The sequence below is a fragment of the Salvelinus alpinus genome, chromosome 24 (genome assembly GCF_045679555.1).
Source record: "Salvelinus alpinus chromosome 24, SLU_Salpinus.1, whole genome shotgun sequence".
NCBI lineage: Eukaryota > Metazoa > Chordata > Actinopteri > Salmoniformes > Salmonidae > Salvelinus > Salvelinus alpinus.
Window position 1 is genome coordinate 10,258,608 of NC_092109.1, and position 13,530 is coordinate 10,272,137.

General features: G+C 41.1%; 1 protein-coding gene across 4 annotated transcripts in view; it reads left to right on the forward strand.

The window, feature by feature from the left end:
- The first annotated feature begins 5,920 nt into the window (after positions 1-5,920).
- LOC139552115 (multiple C2 and transmembrane domain-containing protein 1-like) overlaps positions 5,921-13,530 on the forward strand; it is a 52,490-nt gene continuing 44,880 nt past the window's right edge. For 3 of the 4 annotated variants that reach the window (XM_071363526.1, XM_071363527.1, XM_071363530.1), the window contains exon 1: positions 5,921-6,619. In XM_071363526.1, the coding sequence (XP_071219627.1) occupies positions 6,101-6,619 (519 nt within the window). In that variant the 5' untranslated portion in view covers positions 5,921-6,100. The remainder of the gene's footprint in view (positions 6,620-13,530) is intronic. The other variant, XM_071363528.1, reaches the window with a different exon arrangement.

Below are 13,530 nucleotides of genomic sequence, written 5' to 3' on the forward strand. Positions count from 1 at the left end.
AAATATGTAAATGAAAAAATAAAGACCGTTAACATTACAAATGTAGACATAGAGGACAGAGAAAAGCCAACCACCGAACATAATTTGGGATGCTTTAAAGGCATACATTATGGGAAGGATAATCTCATACTCTGAAAGAGTTAGACATTTTAATTAAATACAAATACAGTGGGGAGAACAAGTATTTGATACACTGACAATTTTGCAGGTTTTCCTACTTGCAAAGCATGTAGAGGTCTGTAATTTTTATCATAGGTACACTTCAACTGTAAGAGACGGAATCTAAAACAAAAATCCTGAAAATCACATTCTATGATTTTTAAGTAATTAATTTGCATTTTATTGTGTGACATAAGTATTTGATAACCTACCAACCAGTAAGAATTCCGGCTCTCACAGACCTGTTAGTTTTTCTTTAAGAAGCCCTCCTGTTCTCCACTCATTACCTGTATTAACTGCACCTGTTTCAACTCGTTAACTGTATAAAAGACACCTGTCCACACACTCAATCAAACAGACTCCAACCTCTCCACAATGGCCAAGACCAGAAAGCTGTGTAAGGACATCAGGGATAAAATTGTAGACCTGCACAAGGCTGGGATGGGCTACAGGACAATAGGCAAGCAGCTTGGTGAGAAGGCAACAACTGTTGGCGCAATTATTAGAAAATGGAAGAAGTTCAAGATGACGGTCAATCACCCTCGGTCTGGGGCTCCATGCAAGATCTCACCTCGTGGGGCATCAATGATCATGAGGAAGGTGAGGGATCAACCCAGAACTACACGACAGGACCTGGTCAATGACCTGAAGAGAGCTGGGACCACAGTCTCAAAGAAAACCATTAGTAACACATTACGCCGTCATGGATTAAAATACTGCAGCGCACGCAAGGTCCCCCTGCTCAAGCCAGCGCATGTCCAGGCCCGTCTGAAGTTTGCCAATGACCATCTGGATGATCCAGAGGAGGAATGGGAGAAGGTCATGTGGTCTGATGAGACAAAAATAGAGCTTTTTGGTCTAAACTCCACTTGCCGTGTTTGGAGGAAGAAGAAGGATGAGTACAGCCCCAAGAACATCATCCCAATCGTGAAGCATGGAGGTGGAAACATCATTCTTTGGGGATGCTTTTCTGCAAAGGGTACAGGACGACTGCACCGTATTGAGGGGAGGATGGATGGGGCCATGTATCGCGAGATCTTGGCCAACAACCTCCTTCCCTCAGTAAGAGCATTGAAGATGGGTCGTGGCTGGGTCTTCCAGCATGACAACGACCCGCAACACACAGCCAGGGCAACTAAGGAGTTGCTCCGTAAGAAGCATCTCAAGGTCCCGGAGTGGCCTAGCCAGTCTCCAGACCTGAACCCAATAGAAAATCTTTGGAGGGAGCTGAAAGTCCGTATTGCCCAGCGACAGCCCCGAAACCTGAAGGATCTGGAGAAGGTCTGTATGGAGGAGTGGGCCAAAATCCCTGCTGCAGTGTGTGCAAACCTGGTCAAGAACTACAGGAAACGTATGATCTCTGTAATTGCAAACAAAGGTTTCTGTACCAAATATTAAGTTCTGCTTTTCTGATGTATCAAATACTTATGTCATGCAATAAAATGCAAATTAATTACTTAAAAATCATACAATGTGATTTTCTGGATTTTTGTTTTAGATTCCGTCTCTTACAGTTGAAGTGTACCTATGATAAAAATTACAGACCTCTACATGCTTTGTAAGTAGGAAAACCTGCAAAATCGGCAGTGTATCAAATACTTGTTCTCCCCACTGTACATCACTATCTTAGAAAAAGACCCCCATTTTTATTTGTATGTGCTCGAGAGAACAATACATACTTAGTTTTACCTGCATTCAATACTCATTTCAGGTCAATAATGTTTTATCTGTAAAATAATGAAGGCAGTCTGTAGTTGAGATAGAGCCTGGTCAACCATGGGGGCAATAGCATTTAAGTAAAACAACAATATCATCGGCATTCAAAATCAGGTCTTTTCTTGTTGTTGTCAATATTGTTAATGTAAACAGGAAAAAACTACAGGACAAGGAATTGTCCCCTGCGGGACACCTTTCGTTATGTCCATAAAACCTGATTTATTACCATCAGTAGATACATATTGAGTTCTATCTTTCAAGTGATTTCTAAACCAGCTACGTGCAGCCTGGTCTAAACCAATACCTATCACTCACTGCTAATTCAGAGACAGAGTCTTTCCTCAATTATTGAGGAAAGACTGAATTAGCAGTGAGCGATCAACAGTATCAAAGGCCTTTGACAGGGATTTGAAAAGGGCAGCACAATGGTGTCTTTTATCCATACAGTTAACCACATCATTTATAACTAGAGACGCAGCGGAGATAGAGGCTGGGAGAAGGAAGAGCAGTCGACTGACTGACCAGGGTCAATTAAACAACTGTTTCTCTCAAATAAAAAATCTGCCGAAATAATAAAATGCTGGTTAAAAGCGTCACTTCTCCCATTCTTCTCAGTAATGATGCCAGAGTCAGACAGAACTTGCTTAGAGGTATGGAATAAGAAGAATTTGTATGCTTCAGCGCATTAACGTTCATTAACTGTTTTACAAAATGAGGCTTTCTTCATCGAGATAGTACATCTGTTTCTCAGTTGTCTGAAAGACTTCCAATCCACTACCGAGTCAGTTTTCCTTGCTTTGGCCTAGGCCTTGTGTCTCATCTGATTGAGCTCAGATGCTGTAGCTCAGAAGAAAATCAAGGATTAGATCCAGGGACAATCGGTGCCAACAAAATCATTTTTTTTATGACCATGGCCTTATTTCTATTACAGCATATTGAATGACTGTCATTCATATTCCATTCACCCAGCTTAATGTAAAATTGAAATGTATTGGCTACTACATGATACAACATTTTTCACGATACCCATCATGAGGTTGCTACAACCTAGCCTACGAATGAAAGTGCACAACATACAGTATGTGTATAGGTCGAAGGAAATTTGAGTATTCAAGGTGACAGACAGTGACACATTCAATGGCATCTTGCACACTCTTGCCTGCATCTAGCTGATCTAGGTTGTAATCATTAGTCCAACAGATGCAAACAATAACAAACGTTTTTCAACAGAATTGGCAGAATGAATACACCCCTGATCACACACAAATACAGAACTACAGTAGCAGCCATAGATAAACTGCATGATCACTTTGCTCGTTGTATATATAATTCATTCTCGCATCTCCTCTCACCTTTTCCCGTCACTTGTGGACTTCAGTGCACAATACAACAGCTGCCTGTGACCAGGCGAAAAAACCTTTCCAAGCCAAACTTTCATACTATAACAGCTAACCGCTACATCGTTTTCACCATATTAATGTCATAGTCCACATAGCTACTAGAACTAACGCGTTAGTAAATCTGCTACAATCGTGCAGTACAGTGTACAGCAAGCAATTTAGCAATTACACCAGTTGGCCCAGGTGGCAATAAATTAATAAAACCAAAAGCTTACCTTGACTTTGAAGAGTTCCAGTGTAGGATAGCCATAGCCAGCTAGCTAACATAGCATCCCTCTCTTTGAACCGGGTGTTTAGCCTACTCAAACTAGCTAGCTGCATTTGCTACAGTAGCTAAGTAAGTGAAAGTAAAATATATATATACAGTTGAAGTCGGAAGTTTACATACACCTTAGCCAAATACATTTAAACTCAGTTTTTCACAATTCCTGACATTTAATCCTAGATACAGTGAGTTAGAAGTAAAAAAAATGTTTTTGTCTGTAAACAATTGTTGGAAAAATGACTTGTGTCATGCACAAAGTAAATGTCCTAACCGACTAGCCAAAACTATAGTTTGTTAACATGAAATTTGTGGAGTGGTAGAAAAACGAGTTTTAATGACTCCAAGCTAAGTGTATGTAAACTTCCAACTTCAACTGTATATATATATACTACGAAATATAGCTAGCTTTATCTCTCTCTTTTGCTTCTCCTTAATTAAACGAGGATTAGCATTTTGCAACCAGGAGCAAACATTTATTGGGAACAGAAATATTTTAAGTGGATGCTATGAAATTCTATTTGACATACATACGGTATGGCCACTCCTCCCCCTTTCTGTAATCTGTCACATTTAAAATACATTAGATATAATTATATAGCCTGATATACCGGACCCCCTTTTGCCTTCAGAACAGCCTCACAAGGTGTCAAAAGCGTTCGACAGGGATGCTGGCCCATGTTGACTCCAATGCGTCTCACAGTGTAAAGTTGGCTGGAAGTGCTTTGGGTGGTGGACCATTTTTGATACACACGGGAAACTGTTTAGCGTAAAAAACAGCGCAATAGTTGTTGACACACTCAAACCAGTGCACCTGGCACCTACTACCATACGCTGTTCAAAGGCACTTAAAAATGTTGTCTTGCCCATTCATACTCTGAATGGCACACATAAACAATCCATGTCTTAATTGTCTCAAGGCAAAACATTATTCCCTGTCTCATCCCCTTCATCTACACTGATTGAAGTGGATTTATAAAGTGATATCATTAATGGATCATAGCTTTCATCTGGATTCACCTGGTCAGTCTATGTCATGAAAGAGCAGGTGTTCCTAATGTTTTGTACACTCAGTGTACATTATATGGCGGGACTTCAGATAAGGCCGATCTGTAAAAGGTGGTCAGGGGCAATGGTTGGATAAATCAGTGGCATAGCCAAGAATTCATTGGTGGTAGGCCTGCAGAAACTTGGAAGGGGAAAAGCGACTAACTTCGACTAACTTCCAGATTCTACTATCACACCCTGATATGTTTCACCTGTCCTTGTGCTTGTCTCATCCCCCTCCAGGTGTCGCTCATCTTCCCCATTATCCCCTGGGTACTTATACCTGTGTTCTCTGTTTGTCTGTTGCCAGTTCGTCTTGTTTGTCAAGTCAACCAACGTTTTGTCTCAGCTTCTGCTTTTCCCCAGTCTCTCGTTTTCTCGCCCTCCTGGTTTTGACCCTTTGCCCCTTTGCCCCTACTCTGGATTACCGACCTCTGCCTGACCTGACCCTGAGCCTGCCTGCCGTCCTGTACCCCTGCCCCACTACTCTGGATTATCGACCTCTGCCTGTCTTGACCTGTTGTTTGCCTGCCCCTGTGGCTGTGATAAACATTGTTACGTCAACACAGTCTGCATTTTGGTCTTACCTGAAACGTGATATCTGAGAGAAAATGCTGCATTTTTAAAGTTAATTAAAGCTCAAATATAGGTGTGTTGACTGTGATAAAGGCACTGTAATATTAACTCTCTTATTTGCTAAATGAGCAAATGAAATAGGCAGAGGCATGGTGCATTTAGCCGCAGAAGCACAGTGACATATGCCTCAATGCAGTCATGTTCATGGATTACTGGTGGTGTGGCTTTCAGTTAGTTCTTTTTGGCAAACCATCCAGTGAGAGTGAATGTAATTTCATGTCATCTGCTCTGTTATATTTAATCAAATCTGACTAACCCAGTGCACTGCTTAACTACTATTTATATCTGAGGGTTTTTGCATGTGTAGGTAAAAAGACAAATAATGTCCCATTTGGAACATTGATAATTAAAGATCATTTTATTTTTGGTGGGTGTGCCTTGGCCCAACCAGCCCCACCGATGCCTACACCCCTGGGTTAAATAGGTCTATTTAACCAGCTTGGTATAAAATAACAGCATGTCTAGTTTGATGGTAGGTTACTCACATTATGTAATATTAATTTGATCATTTATTATGCACATGCCTATTAGTTTGTAGTCTACCTGATGTACAGACAGGAATCTTTTGGCACCCTGCGGGCTGTTGAATAGGCTTGTTTTGAAACATCTGGGCAAAATGCAAACACCCCCTTTGCAGAGTAGCCTACCATTCACGGCAAATCAGCGTACTTCCGCGTAAAGCAATTAGGCTACTATCACTCACTCCATTGGTCTACCCTACAGATAGCATCGAAGCAACGTTGCGGTGTCTTCAAAGGAGAAACTGCGTAATGCGCAATAGCTGCTGGTCTCCAGTGCGCCTTGTCAGTCCATCAGGCTGTGACACTTATCGTTTCGAAAGCAGCAGCGCACCACACAGAGAGAGAACGAGCAGGAGAGAATGGAGAAAAGTGAAGAGAACGACGATGAAGCCTCCTCGTCCTCGTCCCACCAAAACACAATGTGGAAACAATTTCAAGCGAGAGCCAAACCCATCCTTAGCCCCAAACTCAGCGCCAGAAACCCAGATGAGAAAAAGGAGAAGGGATCATTGTGGATGTTTCGCAAGAAGAAAAAACACCCTGTTTTGGATCGGGTGATCTCCTCCTCACAGCCCGACCTATTCTCCGAACCGGTGGGTTTTGACTTGCAGGAGTCGCCCCTCTGCGGCAAAGTGGACCCGAGCACCAGCCACAGCTCCAGACAGGCGGGCGAAGAGACGATGCAGCCCGACACACAGGGAGTCGTTGGCGGCTCGGGAATCCCGAAGCCCACGCTAGTACAGCTGGTGCAGTCCCACCACAAGAGCTCTTCGCTGGGGTCCTCGTGCCTGGAGAGGCTGGTTGCGGACCCTTCAGTGAGTGGTAGTGACAGCGATGTAGGAGAGAAGGAGGCACAGCTGGATAAAGCTGACCTGCAGGTAAGGATCAATGAAACAAAGAGACCGCTATAGCCTATCTCTATTAGCCCTACATGAGTAATTTCTTTGCAGCATGTACATGGAGCCTATATATATATAATGTGGGCTATAGTAGCAATATTAGAGCTACAGGCAATTGCGATGTGTACTGTACCACCCCGTTACAATATATTCTAGCTCTAACACTCCCCTGGATAATCTTTTGTAGCCTTTATTTAGGGTTCTAGGCTAACCATCATTTCCATTGAAGCTGCTAAAATGAACTACTATGCTGGTGTAAAACAGCACCCGCATCATCAAAGGAAGTTACCTTTAGCTAACAACCAAAGACAACAGTACCTTGGGATGCTCGACCAAACAAATATGAACAGTTTCATTTGTTTAACAGTTCATTTGGGTAAGTAAACATTCATTGCATAACAATACCTGCAGGACAGGTTGACCTGATGGTCGTATGGTTCACCTTTTAGTTTTGTGTGTGAGCGTGCATGCATGATATGTGTCTTCCAGCTAAGACAACAGCTGTAGACTATACCTGTAGCCTGACCAGACCTGTTGACTACAGGTTACAGTTGTGTGTCTTTACACAATGACAAGACAGATCATATTTCATAAAATAAGAAAAACACAATCCCTGGGTTTTTGGAAGGGAGGGGGTAATAGAAGTGTATATATAGTTAGCTAAAGATCTGCTTTCCTCTGAGAGACAACAAATTGGTGTCCAAGTGGGTCTGAGATAAGACAATGTAAGACCATAGTGTTTCTGAAAAGGAGAATGTGTGTGTGTTTGTTGTGTGGGGAAGGGAAGGGAGTAGAAATGCATGATCTAAGAGTATGGAGCCAGATAGCTGCCAAAAGGTTGAACGTGCTTATCGTTAGGATCGTAAGAACAGCCATGCGTGAAACATGAAACGTAAACGTGAAATGTCATCTGTGAACATACAAACACCATGTTACGATTATGGTTAAAACATTTAGGCTTGAACTAATCTCGTGTTGCAATTCTGACGTACAATAATACCTTTCAGAGTTTTGGCCGTTTCATCTTACCAACAAAAACAACCTACACCAAACAGCCTGTGCGGAGTGCTACGTGAACAAGCATAACACGGTATAAAAAAACGGAAGTCAGGGAAACCCGGAAAGAGGTATCCTGCGCATTTTCAAGTTAAAAGTCTCAATTCCCTAATACTCAGTTGAGTTTACTTCACATTTAGGTAGCTAATGTACTGGATTTGTTCACCAGCGCAAGTCTAGATACCACTAGCTGTAATTTGCCTACAACAGTGAAGTTTCAGTCCAATAGGTATATCTCTACAGCATGGACATATCTCTGGGTGACGTGGACATCCCCATGCATGCACCTTATTAATTCAATATTGCACCATCCCTTTCTCTGGGCTCTGTCTGCAATCATAACCAGTAGTATCTACCAGGAATAATGAAACTGAATAATACTATATGTTTGGTGAATCTATGAATTATGTATGAACGCTCTTTGACACTCAAAATATTATAATATAGAATATTTAGATATGTATTTCATCACTCAAAATCGTGCCAAAGCATATTTTGTAGGCAGGGTTAATATGATTTTAAAATAAAGAACATATTAACTTTGAAACGAACAAGGTAGTTGTTAAACGTAGGCTAAGTCTGACATTAGGTAGTCTCCATATAGGCTATTCCCTATATCGCAACACTTTTCATTATAGGCCTACACTTCAAAAGATACCCTAGCTCACAGGCCTCTAAATATAGCCTCTGAATACATTTTAAACAAAATAGTTGAAGAAGCACATGCAGTGGCTGATAGGGAAAACAGATCTGGCAATAAGAATAGGCTATAGATAGTCTTGACCATTTGGGACCCCTTGGCTATTTCGCTCAGGACAGGTTATAGCCAAGACTTAATCAATGTTTTGTTTTTTCTCATTTATTGATATGGATATAGCCTCTGCGTGATGGGGTTGTGCAACGCAAATGGCTATAACAAGCCTACACACAGAGTGGACTTAGCAAATACAACAGTCAAAATGCCTAATATATGGCCTACAGTCCGTGCTCCCAAATACTGGAAGGAGTGTGATTCATTAGGTTACATGATCACCACAGTAGCCCCACTTGGCTATAAAATATATGGCCATTAAATAACACAACAGCATGGCATATTTAGATAGTGGAATAGTTTTGCTGCTCAGGCGGTTATTCTAGATAAGGCTCTTCTGTGTCTTTATAGTATCATTCGCTGTGCAGAATATCAGATCTCTACAACGACTGTTTAACATCACAGGCCACCACAGGCGTTCCCAAACGTTTTTGGCCAGCGACCCATTTTTGACATCAAACATTTTTTGCAAACCCCACCAGGTAATCATGTAATTAACGGCCAATGTTAACTTTTTTTAATTTGGGCTATGACATTCTATTACAAATCAGTCTGACAGTATTTTTGACAGTATTTAAATCTGAAGACAGTATGGTTTGTGGTGACTGAAATGCATCAGAACGGTATTGGGAAGTTCAGAAGATCATGAGGCAATCATTTTGTATGATACTTCTGTGTAGAAAAGATCCATCATTGATGATGATCTTTTCCCCCAGTCTGATTTAGTGCCTGGTCTTGTCCACCCGTTGTCAACCCTGGCTTGTGGGCATAGTAGAGTGAAACAGTACATACAGTTGAAGTCAGAAGTTTACATACACCTTAGCCAAATACATCTAAACTCAGACATTTAATCCTAGTAAAATTCCATGTCTTAGGTCAGTTAGGATCACCACTTTATTTTAAGAATGTGAAATGTCAGAATAATAGTAGAGAGAATGATTTATTTCAGCTTTTATTTCTTTCATCACTTTCCCAATGGGACAGAAGTTTACATACCCTCAGTTAGTATTTGGTAGCATTGCCTTTAAATTGTTTAAATGGGTCAAATGTTTTGGGTAGCCTTCCACAAGCTTCCCACAATAAGTTGGGTGAATTTCGGCCCATTTATCCTGACAGAGCTGGTGTAACTGAGTCAGGTTTGTAGGCCTCCTTTGCTCGCACACGCTTTTTCAGTTCTGCCCACACATTTTCTATGGGATTTAGGTCAGGGCTTTGTGATGGCCACTCCAATACCTTGACTTTGTTGTCCTTAAGCCATTTTGCCACAACTTTGGAAGTATGCTTGGGGTCATTGTCCATTTGGAAGACCCATTTGTGACCAAGCTTTAACTTCCTGACTGATGTCTTGAGATGTTGCTTCAATATATCCACATCATTTTCCTCCCTCATGATGCCATTTATTTTGAAGTGCACCAGTCCCTCCTGCAGCAAAGCACCCCCACAACATGATCCTGCCACCCTCGTGCTTCACGGTTTGGATGGTGTTCTTCGGCTTGCAAGCATCCCCCTTTTTCCTCCAAACACAATGATGGTCATTATTTTACAGAAATGTTTGGTGATCGACTAGGAATGCCTTGGAGATCGACCATTCGATCGCAAATGTGGATGAAATAGTGACCACTGCTGTAGTTGGAAACGTGAATCCAAAACATAATTTGTTACCTTGTCGACAAGTTAATAAGCTATTTATTGTATTTCTAAAGTGACATTGAATTGTGTTTGGTTGTCAACTCAAACACATATCAACATTTAAAGGAGATTTATTTTCTGCTTGGATGGTTCCATCTGTGCCACTGACTTAGTCTGGTTTTAATTCCAGTATTCAGTTTGTCTACAAATTAGTAATTGATATGTTGGATTCACGTCTCCATCTCAACCAAAAATCAAATTTAAGAGAATAGGACTAAATCAAATCAAACATTAAATGCACTTTAAATAATGTCCTATTCTTTAACGTAGGTTTTAGGTTGAGACAGAGGCGTAACATATAAATGATTCATTTGTAGACAAACTGGAATTAAAGCCAGACTAAGTCAGTGTCACAGATGGAACTATCCAAGCAGATGATACATCTCCTTCAAATGTTGATATTTGGTTGCGTTGACTACCAAACACAATTCAATATCAGTACATTTTTAAATCCTCCAGAGCTTGAAGCCCTAGGCCTACGTGTTGTCTTATTTGGTTGATTCCTGTGTTGAATTGAAACGATAGCTGTTGATTTGCCAACGCTATATAGGCCTTAATAGCATCATTGATGATATATGAGTGGAATAACTTTGATAGCATCAGTGAATCTATTTAGTTTTTAAGTGGAGATCTCTCAACAATCATTCTCACGATAGCACATTGGTAGTCAGCGACAAATGTCATCGCTAAGCAGGGCTTGGTAAATAAAACCCTGGAACTGAAAGGGTAGCTGTAGATAGATCAATTCTCCAGTAGGAGGTGCTGCCCATCCTATTTTTCTTTCTTCAGATAGTGGATATAACGTTGAAGATCTGACATTGTTCTATGTGCAAATTCAACATCTTTATACAAGGTTTGTCTTTGGTAACTATGATGACATAATCCTGTGGTTGGAATTTCACCCTCAAAACAACAGTTTACGTTGATAACTTTTTTTCAAATCCAATGTATTTTCCTCGTAGATTTCACATCACAAAACATTGACAAATTACCTTGAAACAATGTTGATTCAACCAGTTTGTGACCAGTGGCTTACTTCCATTTCCTTTGCCTTGTGCAGAACAACCAGCTTTATTTCCCAAGTATGATTGTGTTTTAGTATCCATTACAGAAATGCACGACTGTTTGCCAGAAAGTACTGCGATCGAAGGGAGAGACAGAGAGCAGCAGGAGGAGAGAGTTTATGGATAGAGGAACAGAGTGAGAAAGGGAGAGAGAGAGTTAGGAGAGAGAGAGACATTTTATGATGAGAGAGGGACAAAGAGAGTCTAATTTGACCAAATGTGTTTTTGCAGACTGAGCCATATCCATTACATCCGAACACTACAGGGTGGCGGAATTCCTGATCTAGATATATAATCCTAAGTTTTTATTCTATTCTAGAGAAGTTTTGCATCGTACCGGAGAGAGGGAGGGAAGGAGAGAGGAATTATGGAGAGAGAGAGAGAGAGAGATCATGTCGAGAAAGACAGAACGAGTAATAGAGAGAGGGGGAGTATTTATGGAGAAAAGGAGTGAGTAAGAGAGGTGTGTGTGTTTCGGAGTGAGGATGACAGAGAGCGTTATAAATTCCTGTACCGCAGGGACATTTTCCAGCAGATTACCTGTCTGAGCCTGCACCGGGGACAACCTTTTCACAATACTTGGAAAAGGAAAAATAGGGAAATAGGGGTGGAGTCTTCAGCAGGTATCATCACGTTACAACAGGGAGCCTTTGGCTGCCAATAGTGCTCTGGTCAAAAGTAGTGCACTATGTAGGGATGATGGTTAAGATTAGGATTTAGAGAGGGAAAGCTGATCCTAGATCTATGGCTAAGGGGCACTTCTACCGAGAGCCTTTTTTCTGTTTTAGAGAGAGACTTTTTGTTGTTGTAGAGAATTCTCTCCCCCCACTTCCTGCAGTCTCTGCCCTGCATGCCAATACATGATAAATGCATGTGTTTGTGTGTTGGTTTGTACGTGTGTATGTGTGTGTATGCGTGCGTGTGTGCGTGCGTGTGTCGCCTAGTGATGCGTGGGTTGACTCACAACCCGCGGTCCCTGCGGTTATAGCCACGGAGCGGGTGGGTTTGGGGTCATTACATATTGTGTGGATGAAGGGTTGGTGGGTGGCAGGCGGGTTGAATAAAGAGAACGTGGGAAAAGAGGATGATAGCAGTGCCGGCTATGTTATGTGTGATGATTGTGAGGCGCTATACAAATTCAACAGTCACATGACGGGAACTTCAAATAGGCCTATGGCACGTCAAGGGGACGCCTACTGTTCAGATGGGTTAAATGGAAACTGAAATCTGGACACTGACTGTAGGTCTATAACCTCTCACCGAGCCTTAATATTTACTCCTTTCAGAATTAAGCATTTTTTGCAGTAAAATGACACACCAAATGTAGGCTACATTTTTATTTGGGAACAGGAGTGGAGAAATATGATTTCTTTCTTTCAGCGTCTTGAGAGAATGCGAATGAGCAGTTACTGTCTGTAGAGGTGCTATCTTTATCAGAATCATAAACGCTGATAGTTGAGGATGGGTTATTAGCAATTGCAGGCAGGTGCAGGTGAACAAGCAGCTGACCTGTGCTCCACACATATGTTTGTACATAAACTCAGCAAAAAAAGAAACGTCCTCTCACTGTCAACCACGTTTATGCAAACTTAACGTGTCAATATTTGTATGAACATAAGATTCAACAACTGAGACATAAACTGAACAAGTTCCACAGACATGTGATTAACAGAAGTGGAATAATGTGTCCCTGAACAAAGGGGGGGTCAAAATCAAAAGTAACAGTCAGTATCTGGTGTGGCCACCAGATACTGCAGTGCATCTCTGTTAGAGATTTCATAATTCCTTTATGTGCTCATTAATTAAAATCACTCTGTCTGTTTCTAAGAATTTGTAAGATCCTTATTAACATAAAATAGACAGGGAACAGTCTTATTAAAAATAGATAATAGTATTTATTCTCGGAGCACACTCCCATTTAACCACATACAACAGTTTATATACAACATATGACGTCATTGGTTATAGAATAAAGCTCCTCCTCTTGACCAAGATAAAACAGGTTCAAAAGTTCATTCCAACTCACCAGCGCACACACATGACACACAATATCAGTTATTCTCCTGAAGGCTCACTATAATTTATTACCAATTTAGCAGACAACTCAAGATAATGGAAGACCTAAAAAGTTACTCACTGCCTTATCTAAACATCTCAGGGCTAAGTTGGGTCGGTTCAACCATAGTTTAACGATCCTTTTTGTTTATTTTATAACCCACAGCACAAACCTCTCTAACTAAGTTGGAATTGTGTTTATTATGTTTTAATTA